This window comes from Bubalus kerabau, chromosome 7 (assembly GCF_029407905.1).
Source record: "Bubalus kerabau isolate K-KA32 ecotype Philippines breed swamp buffalo chromosome 7, PCC_UOA_SB_1v2, whole genome shotgun sequence".
Classification (NCBI taxonomy): Eukaryota; Metazoa; Chordata; class Mammalia; order Artiodactyla; family Bovidae; genus Bubalus; species Bubalus kerabau.
In genome coordinates this window covers 41,290,203-41,310,642 of record NC_073630.1, presented here as the reverse complement: position 1 = coordinate 41,310,642, position 20,440 = coordinate 41,290,203, and the positions used below count along the sequence as shown (strand labels likewise).

Below are 20,440 nucleotides of genomic sequence, written 5' to 3'. Positions count from 1 at the left end.
ATGAGGGGTGGGTATAATACCAAATAGGATTGTCAGGGAAAGCTTCTATAAGAAAGGGAGAGTTGAGCACGTGGGGCACACAAGGGAGGCTGCTGTATAGATCTCTGGAGTGTTTTCTGGTCCCCTCTTGATTTCTCTTGGATGGCAAACATCCCAGCCCTTCTTCTCCGTCCCTGGTATCCATGGCTCTAGCTGAGGAACCCCTGGGAGGGCCAGCTGTCCCCAGGTCCTTCAAGCTTGCTGCTTCTACCTGCCTCAGCATTCCCATGGGTAGGGGAGGCTCATGTGGGCTGTGGAGATGTTCAGAAAGCTTTGATGTTTAAAGAAAATCCCAGGCAGGGTGAGGGTCCCAGCCTGAGGTTGGATGCCCTGGTGGGCAGGTCTCACAGATGCAGCAGGCCCTGGAGCAGTGTGCCACAAACTACAGGGAGGACCTGCGGGAGCTCAAGCAGCTTTCGGACCACGAGCGGGAGCAGCTGCGGCATGAGCTCCAGGAGACCATACAGCAGAATCAGGCATCGAAAGCCCAGCTTGAGGCTGCCCACAAGCGAGCTCTCTGCATGCTTGAGAAGGCTAAAAACCAGGAAGTCAAGGTAAAGGTGTTAACGATCACGTCCACTACCTACTACTGAGCTCTTGCTGTGCAAGCACCTGCTCAGCATTTTGGAGGGAGCCTGTCGTACAATATCTCCAGTCCCCATATTCATCTCCAAGGTCATTATTATCACATTCCCTTTTTCTGGATGAGGAAAGAGGCTCAGAGAGGTTTGGCAACTTGCTTAGGATCACACAGCTAGTAAGAGGCAAGACAAGGATTCAGACAGACTCAGGTCTGTTGAACTTCTGGTCATCTGCACATGACTTTTATATCATAAGACCAACTTCTCTTTCATGACTTGGGCAATATCCTGCAAAAGAAATACTAAGAGCCTCCAAAGGGAAAAATTGATACCAGACTCAAAGTACTTGAATTCAAATGTCATCAAACATCTCAGCAGCAATAGGGAAGCTAGAAGATAATGAAGCAATTCTGAGAAATTAAATTAAAACCATGAATAAGGGTGAGAACTGAATAAAAATATCAGGCACATGAAATATTAGGAAAATTACCTCCTATCATCAGTTTATGCCTCTCAGTTCTTCAGTACCTACTTGTGATAATGATCTGTATTCTTTAAGCATTTCTGCTCCTTTACAGAGCACAGTGTTAAGCTTTGTCAGTAGAGGGCACTGGAGGCACCTTGCACGAGGAAGGAGGCTTCCCTCCCTGGTACTGGAAGGTGCATGTCTGCTGTTTCTGGCTTCCACTGCACACCTGAACAGTGTCTGGGGTGTGTGAGGATGTTGATGATACTCTGCCCCAGTGACCTCACAATAATCTCACAGCTCTGGCCCAGACCCAGTGACTACCTTCCTGTGGCCTTGTGATGTGGACACCACAGACTCCATCCTCACACTTGCTGACCCTGCCTCTCTCTGAGTTCTTGTCCATTGCCTGCTGTCACCTGTACCCTAGAGGTTTGTTTCTTGCAACTCTCACAAAGCAAACACTGTCTGCTCCGGCAGCCCTCACACCTGCCCTGGTGCCCCCATTCCCTCTGGGCACCTGCCTACCTTGGTTCACCTGCACAGGTGGAGGGTTGCTCCTGCTTGACTCTGGCCTGGGCAATCCAGCCATCTCCATCAGTGAACTACCACCAACCTTCTCCAACAAGGTCTGGATCCCAGGCTGGGGAAGGGCTCCCCATTCCAAGCTTTCCCTTTCTTGGATGGTCTCACTCAGCCTCAGAACACCCTTCAGAGTTCTTTTGGCATCTTCCATACACTTTTCCTCAGGAAGTTCCTTGAGGAATATCCCACCAAAACAAAGGAACACACCAAAAAGGAGGGAATAAAAGAGATCTAGCATACAAGGAATCTAGCACAGGAGAAAGGTTTCAGGAGCCCAGCGGTGCCACTAACAGAGCCTAGACTGGAGTCTAGACTGGAGCATGAGGACGGAGGGCTCCAGAAGAGATGCCCCCATGGAAAAATAGGCTTGATGGCTTCTCTGATCGATTTGGCCATGTGAAAAATTGTAGTGAACATATTTTACAAAGCTTTTAGAGGTTGTAGGAAGACTTGGCCAAAAATCCAAAAAATAAATAAATAAATAAATAAAATACCGTAGTTATTAATGCAAGGAAAAATAAAACTTTGGATAAGGTAGACTTTTTATTTGTTTCTTTATTTTTGGCTGTGCTGGGTCTTGTTTGGTGCACGTGGGCCTTCTCTGGTTGCAGTGGGGGCTACTCTGGAGTTGCGGTGCACAGACTTCTCATTGCGGTGGCTTCTCATGTTGCCAAGCACAGGCTCTAGAGCACACAGGCTTCAGTAGCTGTGGCACACGTGATTAGTTGCCCTGAAGCATGTGGAATCATCCCGGACCAGGGACTGAGCCCACATCCCCTGCATTGGCAGGTGGATCCCCAACTACTGGACCACCAGGGAAATCCAGGGTAGATTTTAATCATTATAATTTATTTAGCTCAGCAGTAAATGGCATTTACTCACAAGAAGGAAATATTGAATATATTTCACTGTATTTAAAAAAGAAAGATAACAATATTTGAGGAATGGAAGAGAAAGAATGTATGAGACCAAAATCCTCATAATAGAAAGACAATTTGTAATTTCTAAAATAATCAAGTTAAAGCAGAATGGAGATACTGTCTTGTTATTGGTGGTAAATATCAGAAGAAAGAACTAAAAGAGTTCCAATGGCTACCTCCAATAGACAGGATGCAGAGAGAAGAAGAAAGAGGGCTGGGAGGTGCTAGTTTTCAATTTTTAAAAGTGGTATTTGGCTCTTTATACTGTGTTCATGCATTGCCCAGATAAAAATATAAAAGAAGCTTTTAGAAAAATGAGAGAGAAAAGAATGAGATAATGCATATGGACTGCTTGACACTTAGTAGGTGTCAGAATTTGTGAATTCCTTTTCTTCTTTTATTCTCTTAAATCTTTCTCCAGCTTTGCTTTCAGTCTGCAAGAGCTAAGGCTGCCAAGTTCCCCACATTATTCACTGCTGGGTCATGCTGGGTCATGCTGGCCTTTGTGTTGGCTTGAGCTTTACCCCTCCAGGCCAAAGGCTTCAATTCCTTGCAGGAGGCAGAGGAAGCATAGAGGCCTGTGGTGGGAGAGGCGGGAGTGTGCTCTGTCCATTGGGATGACCCACAGTTCTAAGCCCCAGTCCCTAGCAGCCATGGAACCAGATTCATGGAGTCTTCATTACTGGCTCCAGTCTGCTTGGGGTGGTTCCAGAATGAGACCAAAGTGTTTGAAATTCTCATTGGAGATGGTAGACATATGATCATTCCTAATACAGGATAGTGATTGAGAGTGAGATGCCTGGGTTCAAATCCTGGGTCTGCCACCTACAAGGAAAGGGAGCTTAGGCTTCCTTGTGCCTCATGTTCCCTATTCATAAAGTGAGGCTAGTCACATGTACCGTACAGAACCACTGAGAACATCAAAAGAGAATTCACCAGAAGTGCTTAAAGCAATACATGACTAACAGCAACCCCATAGACTGTAGCCCACCAGGCTCCTCTGTCCATGGGATTCTCCAGGGAAGAATACTGGAATGGATAGCCATTCCCTTCTCCAGGGGATCTTCCTGACACAGGGATTGAACCTGGGAATCCTGCATTGCAGGCACATTCTTTACTGTCTGAACCACCAGAGAAGCCCCAGGGCAAACAAAAAGTTGGAGCAATTTGCCAGGGATGAATGTCTGGCTTGATATAAAATCTGGTCAGTAAACCTTGCATGATCCTCACTGCCAAGGACTTCTGAGCCAGAAGGCAGGCAAGGCTGACCTAAAAAGAGATTGGCTCCATTTTTTGCAAACCTTTGCTTCAATCTCTCCATTCACATTTCTTTGGGATTAAAATGTCACCAGTTGGAGTGCTCTGAGCCTTGCAGCAAGTGCAAGAAAGGGAAAGTATCAGAGAGTTTGAAAAGCACAAGACTTTTCTGTCTAGATAAACTCACCAGGGGACGACTGAGTTTCCCATGGTAGGAATAAGACTGTTTCTCCCCATTTGCTGGGGAGCAGCGAAGCAAAGACGCTGCTGCCTTCTAGAAGCTGCCGTGTCTGCTTTTCCTAATGGGAGCCCCGTGCATTTGATGCAGTCCCATTTCTCACTGTTCCTGGAGGTTGCTTGAGGGAGCAGGAAGGGCTTGGGCCCTGGATACCGTCACCCATGGGTTACAATCCTGCACCCACCATTACTGGTTTTCAGTTAGGGCACTTTAATTTTCTGAGCGTGTTTCCTCCTAATCCTGTATCTTTTCTGTGTGACCTTGGGAAAGCTAATTCATCTCTCTCAGCCTCAGTTTCCTCACCTGAAAAGTGGGATGTGTTAACTGGAACTCTTTGTTGCAAAAGTAATAGAAACTATTAGTTTCTTGTTGCTGCTGTAGCAAAATTACCACAAACTTGGTGGCTGAGCACAACACAGATTTATTATCTGACAGTGCTGGAAGTCAGAAGTCCTAAAATCAAGGCGCTGACAGGGCTGTGTCCCTTCTAAAGGCCCTAGAGAAGAACCTGTTTTCTTGCTTTTCCTAGTTAGTATCTGTCTCTTTCCCCCACCTCCTAACACCAAATCCCCAATGATTGTTCCAGTTTTGAACAGCTGTCTACTCTGGTCCAGTCAGCTGTGAACCAGTTAGGTTCACACAGCACAAAATGGCTGCTGTGGCCAGGTCCTTACTGTCATTCCAGATGAGCAGGGGAACAGTCACTGTAGCCTGATAAGCCCTCCATCGGGGAGCGGCAAGTGCTCAGGGACACCCCCGACAATGAGGAAGAATTAGGCAAAGGGGACAGGTCTCCCCCTCTGTGTACTTTCATGCCTCCTCCCTCCCACTTGTGCCCACAGGCCACAGAAGAACGCTTGAAGAAGGAATCCAGCCACAGCCTCCAGATCCAGCACCAGGCGCACCGGCTGGAGATGCAGGCCTTGGAGGAAAAGGCCCGGCAAGAGCTCCAAGGGGAGTTGGAGAGGATGCAGGCTCAGCAGGCACTGCTGTTAGGTATGCATCAGCGGTGCACCCATTAGGGGTTGGGGCAGCAGGGTCGGGGGTGGTAAGGACCAGGGTGACTCTCCTGGCTCTGCCACCAACCAGCTGCGAGATGTGCATCAGGTCACACACAGCCTCGTTTTCCTTTTCTATGAAGTTAAATTGCACTTGTCTCTCCATCATAGAAGTGTTGTATGGATTTGATGAGATATTAAATATAAAATGCTTAGCATATAAATGAGCCCAGTTAGTGCAGATAATATTATTATCATTATCTTCGTCATCATTACTGAGCATTAGCCAGATCTCAGCCTTTGTGAGAGTTTCATGAGATGGTCTCAAATTCTCATTCTAAAGATTTCTGTAAATCTGGGGACTTAAGCCCCCAGGATTCTGGGTGTGCCTCTGCTTCTTTCCCTGCCTTCACATTCTCAGCAGGAAGCTCACCTCCTCTTCAGTTTTCACAGCAAAAACTTGTCACACAAAGCATTCTGGAAATTTCCAGAGGCAATAAAGATCTCCAAAGTCAAACTGCCTGGGCTTGAAGCCTGACTCCGTTCAATGTGCACTAGCTGTGCAACCTCTGGCGAGTTGCTTAACTGCTTTGTGACGCAGTTGCTCGTCTGTAAAATGGGAATAATAATAGTATCCCCTTCATTGGGCTGTTATTACAATTACATGAGTATATACATGGGAAGTGCTTCGAATAGCGCCTGGTAAATGCTGTATAAATGTTCACTGTCATTACTGCTGAATATTCCACCTTTACATGGCTGACTGTAAGGGGCTCTGTCTGTTTCTGTAGATCATCTCTCTCCCTCGTTTTCTCCTTTACTCTCATCTTTTTTCTCACTCTTAAGAGCAAGACAGATGTTCTCCTTATTTCATGTCTAGCATTAAAGACCATATAGACCTTTTAAAAAATTTCTTCAAACCCTGACAGTGCTCTCCTTAATAGAGTTTTCAGAGGAGTATTTTTTTTACCTCCATAAGTGAATAAGATCTACTTGCTGCTTGATTTCATTAGACAATATGACGTGCTCACTGCATGTCAGCACATCAGCCCATCATGTTTCCAGATGAAGGAGAGAAAGAGTCCCACAGATTTCCCAGTTAGCAGCTACCCTGGAATGGAGGTGGCCACGTGGGAAATGCCAAAGTTTCAGCATCTTAAAAAGACGCATTATACAAGATAAAACCCAGGTTGTACCATACTTCTCAGGAACCAGACTCCCCAGACTGAGATCAGGCTGGACAACCCTGATGAGTCCAACACCCCACAGCAACCATCTTTGCTGCCCCGTCCCTGGCCTCTCTGTCCCTACAGCAGCCTGGTCCTTACCTGGATGAAAGATTCCAGAGAGACCCTGGGGACAGACTGGCATGCTCAGCACAAGTCCCAGGAAGAAAGGGCTTTGTGGACTCTGTAATGATGATAGCAAATCGTGGGCTTTGTGGGTGGCACTGGGTGGGGGGAGCACAGACCACCACCGGCTGATACTAGGACTTCCTGGTCCAAGTTACTCCCCTCCCATCATCTGCGTGAGACACACCTGACATGTGGTATAGGTCACTGTGTGAGAGGCGGGAAGGGTGAGTGTCCACTGGACTGCCTGACGCACTGCAGTGGGTACCTAGATGTGCTGGTTGAATAGGTGGATGGGCAGGTGGAGGGATGGGGGTATAGATGGGTAAATGAATGGATGGTGAGGAAATATGAGAAAAGAGGGGCAGGTAATGAATGAACCCTCTGTAGTTCATGCTTTGCTAAAGGGTTTTATTACACATATTTTTGTGATGAAGGATTTCAAAAATCAGGTTGTGTTTAAGCTGTAGAAATCACTCTATTAAAATCCTAGAGGAGAAGGAAGATGATGAAATAAATTTTTCAACAGAATAGTATCAGAATAATTAAACTTTTATATGTGTTTAAATACTGTCCTTTCAGGGAAGCATAGTAAACTTGTGGGAAATCTTTTACAACTGGGACACTTTCATAATATCATTAATTTTCACTCTAAACATCTTTTATTTATTTTACAAATATATGTTGAGCACTTGCTCTATACTGAGTCCTGTACTATGTATCTTATGGTGTCTGGGATTATTGAAACAATGTTTCAAAAATAATTTGCAATAACTAAAATATAAAGTCTCAAAAGTCCATAATGGAAAATAAAGTATCAAATTTACTAGCACTTGAAAATCATATTCTCTTTAAAAATTAATAACTCACTGAATACTGTCTACTCCATCAGAAAATGTTCTTTTTGAAATGATTATTTTATTTGCCTTTTGATCATGCTGGGAAGTGTCACACTATCAGAAATCACCCACAATCCTCAGAGGAGAAATTGTACTTCCTGGTTGTACTGGTCCCTGAGTTAAGGAGGGCATGTACATTTCTCCTGGATGATTCTGGTTTTCATAATGACTCTGTTGGGATGATATGCCATCCCCTCCCTGCTGTCCACAATCCAGCTAGGAACTTACATCCATGAGAAGGAGAACCTGTGGTTGTTTGTCTCCTTGAGAATTAGCATAAATATATGTCAACATTTCCAGTTTGAGACCTGTACTTCAAGAAGAGGCCACTGGGTCTATGCTAATTCCCTGTTCTTAATTTTCTGTCTTGGTGCTGAGGCCAAGTGTTGCCTCAGGGTTCAGCTCTGGATTCAGGCTGTCCCACCCCCGATCCTAACCAACCAGCAATGGTTAAGCAGGTGATTCTGAGGGAAGAAGAACCACGGGAAGTGTTGAATCCTGACACTATGACTTATTAGCAGTATAGCTCTGGGCTGCTCAGCCTTTCTGAGGTTCTGGTCCTTCATCATAAAGTGGGAGGGATAATACTGGATAGGATGGTTGTAGGGTTTCACTGAAAACACTTTTTAAGGGCTTAACACATTTAGTACTCTATAAATGGTATTATTGTTGCTGTTCTCTTGAAACAGGTAAGTTTGGGGAACGTGAACCAACACCTGCAGCTGCTCCCCACCCCAACCCACCCCAGACTTTGGCCTCAGCATGCCCCTGACCTTCCACTGCTCTTCCTTTTGCAGAGTCCCTGAGGCAGGAGCTGGCAGAGCAGCGGGCTGCCTGCTCTGAGCACCAGAAGGACCTGGAGGTGCTGCAGACTGAGCTGAGGGCCCTGGACAGCATGGGCAGACGGCAGGCCATCACACAGTGTCCAGGGGACAGCGAGGACCATGCTGGGACTTCAGAGGTCAGCACCCCTGCCCTGCCCACACCCTTCTTGGAGCAGCATCAGGGAGAGGTTCCAAGTGCTCTTTCACCCCCTCTCCTTCCACAGGCCTGGGGGATACTTCATGAGCCTGCAGGTTCCCATCTCTGGAAAGCAAAAACAAGTTTTAAGTACAGCCTATTATTTTAAATTCAGATGAAATAGCCTCTCAGGGTGTTGGTGACAGACAGGTGCTAGAGACAGCTCCTCTGGGTCACTCCATGGACCTGCACAAAATTTCTCAGAACACCTCACCAAACAGACTCCTGCCTCGATGTCCCTTGTTCCCATGAATGGGGGATGTCTTTCTGTCACCAAAGCTCTGAACTTTCTGGTCAGACTTGGCCCATCATTTTACTCTTGCCCATCCATAATTCCTGCCTTGCTGGGTAGCACAGGGACCCCCTAACAACCCAGACATCTCTCCCCAGCCCACCACATTGGGCCTCAGGTATCCATCTAAGGCACCTCTGTGTAAAGCCTTCAGTGGCTCCCTGCTGCTATCAGAATAAGCTCCCAGTGCCCAGTCTGATGTTGAAAAGCCTTCAGCCACTGGCTGCATTTCCCTCTCTGCTCTAAACGTGGCCTCTGCCTCCTGCCTCAGTGCCTTTGCGTGTGCCCTCCCCTCTGCCTGGGACCCTTCCTCCCTTTTCAGTGCCCAGCTGATCCTTCCAGGCTGGGGGTCTCCCATCCACACCCATGACTTCTCTCCACCCTCTGAGTGCCTGGAGCACTTCCCGTTACTGCAGCTCAGCTGGCACCCGCATCTACTGCCTGTCCTGTTAGGGACCCATCACTACATGGATATCCTTGTTTCCTCGACCGGACTATGAGCCCTTTTAGAACAAGCCATGTCTGTCCATCTCAGTCCACCCCAACCCCAGCACTTGGCACACAGCTCTGCACACAGTAGAGTCTCCACCAGAGTACGCAAATGGCCATGACTAGTTGGTGTCCCAGCCCTGCTGAAGATCAGAGGAACATGGGGATCATTCATTCCAGATCTTGCTGGTACTGAGAATCTGAACACAATTTCTGTGTTGAATGAGAATTATTAACAACTGATATATCACAGTGAGTTCAGCTCAGTTGGTAAAGTCTGGTGCTGCTGCTAAGTCACTTCAGTCGTGTCTGACTCTGTGACCCCATAGATGGCAGCCCAACAGGCTTCCCCGTTCCTGGGATTCTCCAGGCAAGAACACTGGAGTGGGTTGCCATTTCCTTCTCCAATGCAGGAAAATGAAAAGTGAAAGTGAAGTCGCTCAGTCGTGTCCGACTCTTCGCCACCCCATGGACTGCAGCCTACCAGGCTCCTCCATGCATGGGGTTTTCCAGGCAAGAGTACTGGAGTGGGGTGCCATCGCCTTCTCCGTGGTAAAGTCTAGCAGAGGAAAAACAGAACATGATCCATTAAATGTTCTAGATTGGTGGGAGCCACCTGGACCTATGGTAGGGGACAGGGGAAGTGTGGGATGGTGACAGCTGGTGGCTGGAGGGTTCAGTGATAGGCCCACTGCAGTGAGTGACAGGCTCACCTGAGGGCTATGGCTAGAGACTCAGGCTGGGTGGATGAGACAGTACCTGGTCATCAATGTGCCGGCCTCACCTACATCTCACTGGAGGGAAGCCCTGAACACTCATGGAGAAACAGCAGACTCTGGATGATCTCCCACACAGAGAAGAAATGTATTCATAAGAAGGAATAACTCCAGGCAGCAGGAATGAAGGGGCGGCAGTGAGGGGGCAGGCAGAATACAAGGATGCACTGATGGATACCACTGCAGGTAAGTGGTGTTCCATCCACTGGGATCTTCTGAGAGCCCCATGAAATAATTCTCAAATCTGTCCCAGCCAAGGACAGAGAGGGATGGACTTACCCGTCAGCTTCTCTCTCCCTCTAGTCAAGGGTGGCCCCACAGAACCTTAACTCAGCTCTTCCAGGCCATGCAGATGTGAGTGCCAGGTGATGCCCATGAGTGTCCCACACCATGTGCGCCCCAGGGCTGGAAGCAAGAAGTATGGGGCCTGGGCCACGCATGCCCCCTCTGCAATGCTGTTCGGTCTTCGTGTGGAAGGAACAGGCACACAAACCTTCAGGCACGTTTGCGTGGCCTTGAAAACTGCTACATTCACCATTCGGGGATTAACTGTGCCCCTGTTTAATGTTGCACATAAATTTTTATATTTCTGTCTGGACCTTGGCATTTCAAGCATCATTTCACAGCAGGCATTCATTTGGCGCCTACTGAATTCCAGACACTGTGCTAGGTGGTATAGAATTGGGAAGATTCAAGTGGAGATGGCTCCTTCCTTTTCTCCACCTGCTGGTCTGATAGAGAAAAACAGCACTTCAGCAAACCAGTGCACTTATGTGTAACCTCTACACAGATGGGATCTGGCTCTCAGAGAAAAGAAAGCTCATTGCCTCTCCCCCAAGGAGATGAGAAAGTATCACCAAGGCAGGAATGATTGGGTGTGGAGGGCACCCTAGGTATAAAGAGACGGGTGGGGGCAAGTGTGGGGCAGTGGATTATAACTGCGGTGGCCTCAGAATCACCTGGGAAGCTTTTCTCAGAAGACACAGGGCTGAGATCTATCCAGACTCACTCTTCCAGAATCTTGGGAGGAGGTGTGATAGATCTTTATCTTTCAACAAATATTCACTCTCCCCTTCCTCTGCCCTCTGTGGTGTTGCCCCAGATTTACATGTTGAAACCCTAATCACCAATATGATGGAATTTGGAAATGAAACTTTGGGGGATAACTAGTGAATTAATGTCCTTACAAGAAGAGACATGAGACATCCCCTCCCCCCCACCCGCCACACACACACATAGACTCCACAGAGGTGGAGTGTTGGGCTTGTTTTGATTTAAGCCACATTCTTGGCTCACCAGAATCATTCGACTTTTCGAGAGCCAAATTTGACCAACTCTCAAAGCTGAAAACTTCAAGAGACTAGACATTAGCTCCTGAATCAAGTGCGGAATTTGGGCTCTAAGCTGGGTCTTTGCCGCGGTACATCTATGGCCCTTGTCTGCCATTGAGCCTCCTGCAAACGGTTCTTGTGGCTGCTTTCTCCCCAGAAGGAGGGCGGCCCGGGCCAGGCGGGCTCCCCCAAAGGCAAGAGCGCAGCGGAGCTCCAGCCCAGCGAGGGATGCAGCCTCCGGGAGGAGAACTCGCAGCTCAAGGAGGCAGTGAAGCGGCTGCAGGCCGAGGTGGAACAGCACCAGCAGGAGGCGCTGCAGCTCCGCGACCAGCGCAGGTCGGTCTGAGGCTCCCAGCTTCCCTCCCTCCCTCTCTCCCAACTCTTGCCCCTTAGTGAGCCTCTGGGGTTTAAGATTAGGTTACACCTTCGGCATCTTCCCAAAGAAAAGACTCCCTAGTAGCCAGGACTTCACTGGTGTTACTCCTTTGACCCATGGAAGGTATCAGTGGTCTAGGAATTCTAGATCTCAAAACTGCAGAGAATAAGCCCTGAAGTAGAGGGAGGGGTCAATGCTGGGTTTACCCTATTTCCCTACAGATCAGGAAATTTATGGAATCAAACTTAATACCAAAAGTATCCTTAAAACCAGCCTTAGGGAGACGGTGCAGTGGCATAGTTTAAAAGACAGTGCTGTGTGCTCCTGTTAAGAGTTGTGTGACCTTGGACAAGTCTGCTAACCTCTCCTACCTGTAAACTAGGAAACATTACCTCTCTTGGGGCTATTGTAGATGCAGTGAAACATATAGGAAGATTCTTACCACGGACTGACCCTGGTACTTGGTAAATTGTAGTGATAACTATGATTTTCTTATCTAGCTTGGGTAGCCCTTTTTCCATCCTGAATTCACAGCCTTTTTTCACCTTGATGGAAAGTTTATAACTACAACTTTAATTTTGTTAATGGATATAGGACTTTTCAGGTTATCTGTTTCTTCCTGAGCAAGCTTTGGTAATTTGTATCTTTGAAACACTAATCCATTTCACCCCAGTGTTTGAATGTCCCTGCTGCTGCTGCTGCTGCTAAGTCACTTCAGTCGTGTCCGACTCTGTGCGACCCCATAGACGGCAGCCCACCAGGCTTCCCTGTTCCTGGGATTCTCCAGGCAAGAACACTGGAGTGGGTTGCCATTTCCTTCTTCAATGCATGAAAGTGAAAACTGAAAGTGAAGCTGCTCAGTCATGCCAACTCTTAGCGACCCCATGGACTGCAGCCTACCAGGCTCCTCTGTCCATGGGATTTTCCAGGCAAGAGGACTGGAGTGGGGTGCCATTGCCTTCTCCGTTTGAATGTCCCAGTTTCCAGCATAAAGATCAAGTGAAAGTTGGCCTGAGGTCATCTGAGGAATAGCCATGAACCTACTTGCCAAGGTGGAGCACCTTAAATTCAATTAGGGACTCACCATTTAACACTGGAATAAGGACACTGGACCAGAGTAGGGGTTCCTAATTATTTCCGGTTACAGCTTCCTCCAAATGAGGAAAGCAACAGTTCCTCTCCTGGAGAAGGGTATCCTTACACAAAAATATGCATGTACTTTTGGAAGGTGTCAGGCTCTTCAGGCTGGTCTGTGGATCCCTTAGTGTCCCACCCCAAGGTTAAGAAAAGTGATATTAATAGCTGATGGTCAAATATATACTTTGTGCAATGGGCTGTCCTGGACATGGATTAACATGTTTCATCCTTGCAATAACCCTACAAGGTAGCCCCTATTGTCAGTCACACGGAGAAACTGAGCCAAGCCTAGCTTGCCCAAGGTCACACAACTAGGAAGTGATGGGGGAGGTCATGGATGGACACTGGTAGCCTAAATGCTGTTCTCTTAGCCACTCTCAGACCCTGCCTTTCCAGACTGGACTGCAGGTCTCCCAGCTCTCAGAGTCCCAATAGTCGGCAATTCTGATTAAGAATCTCAGCCTCCAGGCCTCCCCACCTGCTCCCCAGTGTTTTCTGGGACTCCTTTCCTGAGCTGTCCTCCCACCTTTCCCCTTGAAGGCTGCCCTTTGTGCTCAGGTCTTTCATGGAATGCTGGGGTGGAAGGTGCTGAGAAGGTGTCCCGCAAGATGGGTTTATCCTGGTCCCCACAACTCAGAGAACCCAGGTCTCCTTCCCACAATGTCCTGACCTCAGATTCTGCAGGCCACCCAGCAGAGTGGGGAGAAACTCCAGTACCCTAGAAGTTCAGTTGCTAGATGCCTGGCAAGCCCAGCTGTGCTTCTCCTCCCACTCCCCACCCCTACCCCCATCCCTTCAGGCTGCTGGAGGAGGATCAGCAAGCCCAGCGAGCCCGGGAGGTGGAGATGCTGCGCCAGGAACACCGGAAGGAGATGCAGGCCATGGTGGCTGATTTCAGCAGTGCTCAAGCCCGGCTCCAGGCCCAGCTGGCTGCCCTGGAAACCGAGTAAGTGAGGCTTTGGCCCCAGGCTGGGAGGGACTTGTAGATGTACCATTTTGCTAGGGGGACCAACTCATCCAGTGTCCCTGGGACTCTCCTAGTTTTATAACTAGAAGTCCTGAGTTCCAGAAGCGCCTCAGTTCCAGGCAAACTGGGAAGGTTGGTCACCCGTCCTTTTATGAGAGACAACATTCCTGTCTCATGCAGGGCACTGTTAATCTGTGAGGAATGAGCATGGTTTAACCCTCACACTTGGAAGAAATCAGAAGGATCAAGGCTGCTTTTTTTATGAGCATTTCCCCCCTAATATGCATCATCTCATTTAATCCTCACAGCAGTTCTTTTTTTTTTTTAATTAATTTTAATTGGAGGCTAATTACTTTACAACATTGTGGTGGTTTTTGCCATACATTGACATGAATCAGCCATGGGTGTACATGTGTTCCCTATCCTGAAACCCCTCCAACCTCCCTCCCCATCCCATCCCTCAGGGTCATCCCAGTGCACCAGCCCTGAACACCCTGTTGCATGCATTGAACCTGGGCTAATGATCTATTTCACATATGGTTATATACATGTTTCAGTGCTATTCTTTCAAATCATCCCACCCTGGCCTTCTCCCACAAAGTCCAAAAGTATGTTCTTTACATCTGTGTCTCTTTTGCTCTCACAGCAGTTCTTAAAGGTAGAAGCTTATTCCCATGGACAGATTAAGAAACCAAGAGCCCTTCTTGCAAGCATTCATCTATTCATTCAACAAATATTTGTTAAGGGCCTTCTGTGTGCCTTGCACTGTTTTAGGTTCTGGAGTTACAGTGGGAATAAAACAAAAACTGTGCTTTCATAGCACTCACAAATTCTAGATGGAGATTCTGACAAAGAGTAAACAAACAAATATTAAACTTCATAACAGATAGTGAAAATGCTATAAGGAAAACAGGATCACTATCTGGAGTGCCAAGGGTGGGCAAGGAGGTGACATTCAAGCATAAGGAGGCATGGAAATGAGAGCGATATTTGGACCAAGAGCTTCCAATCAGACAGAACAGCAAGTGCAAAGGCCCTGGGGCCTGCCTCCAAGACCAAACAGCCAGAAGGCTTAAGTGGAATGAATGGGAGAGTGATGGTAGGAACTAAGGTTGGCAGAATAGCTGGGAGGGATAGAGAAGATGCTCCACTGAGTGAGAATGGGTTTGGGTGTATTTGTGTGGAGTGCATGGGGAAGCCCTTGCTTCAGAAGCAAGGGCTTCTGATTCACCTTTTAACAGGGTCATTTCTGAGTGCTGAGAAGAGAAGAGACTGGGGGATCAGGGTTAGTGACAAGGTGACCAGGTCAAGCAGCACTAATAACTTTACATGTCACCTGTCTTACCCTTAACTTGTGCTTTTAAAAACTGTCCCCAACTGTCTCCAATATAAAGCAAATCATCCAAAATCTGGAGTAGGTTTTACCATCTACCATCTAATGGGTTCTTACCCATGTGCCAGGCATACATTATCTCATTGAATCCTCACAACCACCCAGTTTCATGCCCATTTTAAAGAAGGAACTGAGGGTTATGGGCAAAATACCCATTCCATAGCTAGAAAAAAGCAGAACTGGGTTAAGAGCCCGGGTCCTCTCACCCCAAGCCCTGGCCTCTTATCAACTAGTCAGTGGATCACCTGCAGCCCCCCTCCCTCCACCACCGTCCAGAGGTTATTTCTCTCCAGCTTCACACTGAAAGGGCTGTGAGTACCTGCTACCCCCCCTATTTTGCAGAACCAGCTCATGCCGTGCTCTCTGGCTACCAGGAGATGGCGATGGAACCACATCTGTATTAGCACAACCTGCTGTCCTTAGCAGCAGTGAGGACATTTGCCAGCCAAGGCCACTTTCCCCAAACTTCCCTGGTTCTTGAAGCCCCGGTGAATGTGACATCTATGTGCACAGATCTTTGATTCCTGGGCCCTACAGCCCAGTAATGACACATGTCAGACTGGGAGTTGGGGTCCTGGGCTCCATCCACCCGGAGCTCTGCAACCAACTCACTGGCTGACCCTGGGCCTCAGTTTCCCCCTTTGGTGAACAGCGAGTGGCCAGCCAGGCCAAGCACATGGCAGCATCCCCATCATGTCCACATCTCCCTCCTCGCAGTTGAGTCATTGCAGCACGGGGGCTAACTGCATGCCTGCTTGAAACAGACTGAAAGATTCCGGAGAGAAGCCAGGGAAGGGGGCATCCAGGCCGGAGGACGTTCAGCTCATAGGCCGTCTGCAGACCCGCTTGAAGGAGAGGGAGGAGATCATCAAGCAGCTCACGGTGAGGCTTCAGGGGTGTTCGCTTTAGCCTGGCACTTCCCTGGGGGCCTAAAACTGTATTCCTGATAACCTGAAAACCACCTTACAAAAGGTCCTTGGTTATTGTTTCCCTGTTATATAAAATAATACATGCTCACTAGAAAAAATTAACACAGGAAAGTAGAAAGCAAAAATAATCACTCTGCTCCCAAGTCCTACACCATCTGCCTGTTTGTTGGTATTGGTTTTGCTAACCTATAGAATTTGGGAAAATCTAGAATGACTTGGACCTCACATCCTTGTCTCCTCACTTTGACCATTGCTTTAGGATTTGTCCAGCCTTCCTGTGCTCCACGCTTTGGTTCAAAGTTCTCTATAAGCCAGCTCCCAGTAGTTTACATTCAGCTCTGGGGACGTTGGCTGATACACTTGCTTCTGTCAGCGTGGCCCACATGGGTCAGCTAGTTAGCCACATGAGAAGTCTAGCCACTTCCCTGTGTCTCTCCCTTTGCCACCTTGGTCCAGGCCCCACTGCCTCTTACAATGAGAGCCCTTTGGACTCCCCACTCACTCCAGCCTCACCCTACTCTGCTGACCTCACAGCAACCAGGGTAATCTTATTAAAATATAAGACAGATCGCAGCACAGCTCTGTTCAGTACTACCTATGGCTCCTTGTCCTTCTCAGAGTAAAATCAACGGTCTTATAGTTGCTTACACAGCTACACATCCTCCCACAACATACACACACACTTGTAACTCACACCCATCCTTGCACCCTCCTGCTCCCCAGGCACACTGCTTCATGTCAAGATGATGAGGAAAACTTAACCACTAACTGAAAATTAGATGATACTAATAAGGAATTGGAGAAGGAAATGGCAACCCATTCCAGTATTCTTGCCTGGAGAATTCCAGGGACAACAGAGCCTGGCAGGCTACAGTCCATGAGTCGCAAAGAGTCGGACTTGACTAAGCGACTAACACACAATAAGGAATTGTTTGTTAAGTGTGACAGAAGCATCATGGTTATATTTTGTAAAGAGTCCTTATCTCTTAGAAATACTTATCAATGTTTTTAGAGATGAAATTTTACAACTGGAACTTATTTTAAAAACAAGACATCTGGAAAGAAAAACAGTGGAAAATGACACAGATAAAGATTGACCATATAGCGATTGTGTTATTGTTTAGTCAAAGTCATGTCCAACTCTTTTAGACTGTCTAACCCCATGGACTGTAGGCCACCAGGCTCCTCTGTCCATGGAATTTCCCAGGCAAGAATAATGGAGTCGGTTGCATTTCCTTCTGAGATCTTCCTGACTCAGGGATCGAATCCACATCTTTGGCATTGGTAGGCAGATTCTTTACCACTGAGCCACCAATAAGACCCATATAATGATTGTACCTGGGTGTTTTTTTTTAATTTTGCCTTAGCTAATAACTTTCTGCAGTAGACTTTTCTCAGATGCTAAGAGTACCTGGATCTCTGCTTTCCCTAAGGCATTCCAAATAAGCTTGCCCTTTCCAAGAGGGGCTGGGGACACAACCCCAGAAATAAAGGTGCTTCCTCAAAGCCTCAGTGGATTGTAATTTGATTCCCACTGACTTCCCCCTTTCCCTGATCTTTCTTCCTCTCTGTAATCTGCCCTCACACAGCCATCTTGCTTCAAATCAAACTCAGCGTGCTGTGTAGTTAGGCTCATTTAGACTCAGTCGTATTGTTTTTCCAGGAGGAGAGAAGATTTCACTATGCAGCGCTCCCCAGCGCAATGTCCCATCGGAATCGATCCTTCTCTTTCAATCCTCACCCAGGGTATTTGACCCCTTCCATGAAGGTAAATTGGTCCTACTGGTTCCAATGCATTACATAATTCTGCTGGCTTCATTCTTCCCAAAGATAATGGTAGCTTATTTATCAACAGTCTGGCATTCATTTAGAGACATATTCATTGAAAATAAGACCCTCAGGAGATAGTACAAATTACTAGCAAACTGTTTATATCTGACAAGGCAGATTATGTATAATTTTTATGACTTTTTTAAATTTTCCAAACTTTTTATATATGTGTCACTACTAATAGTGGCTATATCTTGGTGACAGGAAGGAGAAGGGCAAGAATCCTTCACTTCACTTTTTCCTTTTATATTTTTGCAATGTATTACAGTGAGAATAGTCACATCCAGATTTCTCATCTGCTATCACAAAATCCTAAAACACTAAAAAGTTTCTATTTTTTGGTAATTCATTACCTCCAGTTGAATTCATGTGAGGTCATTTATAATTTTTATATATCCCTCTTCATGTGACAAAATGTAAGGTTCACTCCAGAAATATTAATGTATTTGAGGACAGTGTGGGCCAGCTTCTGCTGAGGATGCCTTTTAAAATCTAAAAACTTTAAATTAAAACATACATTTGCTGCCAGAAGTTTTGGATAGAGATTGTGAGCCTTTTTTAAAGCACAACTAAATGCTTTAAAAAAGAACATGCAATATATAAATAAAAGTATTGTCTCTGGCTCACATAATTCTGGCATGGCAGGCTTACCTACTTTTACAATAATGCTTCTTTTAGGTGGAACTAACAGGCCTTTCTTTTAATACCAACAGAAAAAGAAGATGGAGGAAGTGCCCAGCCGTGTGGTCAGTGTGCCAAACCTCGCTTCCTATGCTAAGAACTTTCTGAGTGGTGACCTGAGCTCCAGGATCAATGCCCCTCCGATAACTAAGTCACCTAGCTTGGACCCAGGCCCCAGCTGTGGCCGGCCCTACAAACCCACGCCATCTCTAGATGTGCAAACTGCCACAAGGTAGGGGGCCAGAGCTGGGCTTCCCAGGTGGCGCTAGTGGCAAAGAACCTTCCTGCCAACGCAGGAGATGTAAGAGAGGTGGGGTTGATCCCTGGGTTTGGGAAGATCTCCTGGAGAAGGGCATGGCAACCCACTCCAGCATTCTTGCCTAGATAATCCCATGGACAGAGGAGGCTGGTGGACTATGATACATGGGTTGCAAAGAGTCAGACACTACTGAAGTGACTCAGCATGCACACAGAGGGCCAAAGCTATGATTCCATTTTTCTGTAGACAGGAGGGAAATTAGAATTCCTTTCTGGCACCTGTTAAATACTCAGCATTTGGGCCGATACAAAGAATAATAAAACAAGCCTTGCCTTGGACAAATTGCAACTCAGCCAAAAAGAAAGATTATCTATGAGAAGGGAAATAGGTCATTCTTTAGAAGAGATACTATTCCTGATAACAAGTTCCAGAAAGCCTTTTTTTTTTTTCTTTTCCATGGACGAGTAGACAGGGGACACTGAATCACTTAGCCGATGACTTCAGAGTGGTTCACACAAACGATGGGCTGTCATCATCTGGCCTTGCGTCTGGATTCAAATTCTGGTCCTCCTCATTCTTAGCTTGTGTGGCTTTGGGCAGCTCACTTGACATCTCTGTTTCCTCATCTCTAAAATGAAGATAATATACCACTTACCTCTTCAGACTCATGTGAAACTAAAGGAATTAATCCATAGCACATGCTCAGCACAAGACCTGGCATAGAACTATTCAGCAATTTCCCACTATTATTAAAAGGTTATTTCTCAAGATTCATTATATAATCTTGTAATTTTATTCTTAATCTGTGGGTTTGGTTGATCACGTATGGTGCTCTCTGATACTGCTTTGTTTTCCAGAAACCCTTACAGCGTGCTTCTCTTCCAGAAATGTGTGATTTTCCCTATTATTGATTTTCCTTCTTGCCCAATTTTTGTTCAGAGCTAAATCTTGAATCATGGACTCTGAGTTTGCTTTTCAGAAGAGGCCTCTTCTGAAATGTTCCTTTTCCAAAGGCCCTGCCTGCCCAAGACTATGGACAAAAATGAATGTGGAGCTGGAAGGACCCCCTGCCAATCATTGAGCAAGTCCAGCCCTTTGTTTCGAAGCTGAGGACACTGAGGCCTAGAATCCCAAGCACATGGTCTATTAACTGCCAGAGCCAGAGCCGGGCTGATCCTGGCCACTGTTCATCTCATTATCACACACCTTTTTAAAAGCTGTGTTCCCACTGTTTTATAAGAAGCTTCACAAGTACAGATTGAGACTTTTCAGATAGGAACACACTGTACTTACTTATCATCTCTCTTTTTCAGTTTATTAGACTAATTTCACAGCCTCACTGAAAGGCCAGAGCGCATTAGGTAACTTTTGAAGAGGCCATAAGTGTAATTTTATATTCATTAACCATTTCTTCTTTTACTTTTTTTTGAAAGGGGTTTATTATTTCATTTGTGCCTGAAATAAATAGTAAATGTTGCAGACTTCTCTGGGAGCCAGAGGTTGAGTCCACCTGCCAGTGAAGGAGACATGGGTTCAGTTCCTGGTCTGGGAAGATTCCACATGCCATGAGGCAACTAAGCCCATGCACCACAAGAGAAGCCCCTGCAGTGAGAAGCCCGCACACT

The 20,440-nt window shown here is 46.8% G+C and overlaps 1 protein-coding gene across 4 annotated transcripts in view; it reads left to right on the top strand.

Moving 5' to 3' along the window:
• Positions 1-20,440, top strand: part of FAM184B (family with sequence similarity 184 member B) — a 117,928-nt gene that overhangs the window by 95,874 nt on the left and 1,614 nt on the right. The window contains exons 10-17 of one of the 4 annotated variants that reach the window (XM_055588113.1): positions 381-593; positions 4,929-5,082; positions 8,133-8,296; positions 11,401-11,579; positions 13,556-13,702; positions 15,881-15,998; positions 17,709-17,813; positions 18,589-18,788. In XM_055588113.1, coding sequence (XP_055444088.1) covers positions 381-593; positions 4,929-5,082; positions 8,133-8,296; positions 11,401-11,579; positions 13,556-13,702; positions 15,881-15,998; positions 17,709-17,813; positions 18,589-18,788 — 1,280 coding nt within the window. Of the gene's footprint in view, positions 1-380; positions 594-4,928; positions 5,083-8,132; positions 8,297-11,400; positions 11,580-13,555; positions 13,703-15,833; positions 15,999-17,708; positions 17,814-18,588; positions 18,789-20,440 lie in introns of those variants that run through there. The other 3 variants (XM_055588114.1, XM_055588115.1, XM_055588117.1) reach the window with 3 other exon arrangements.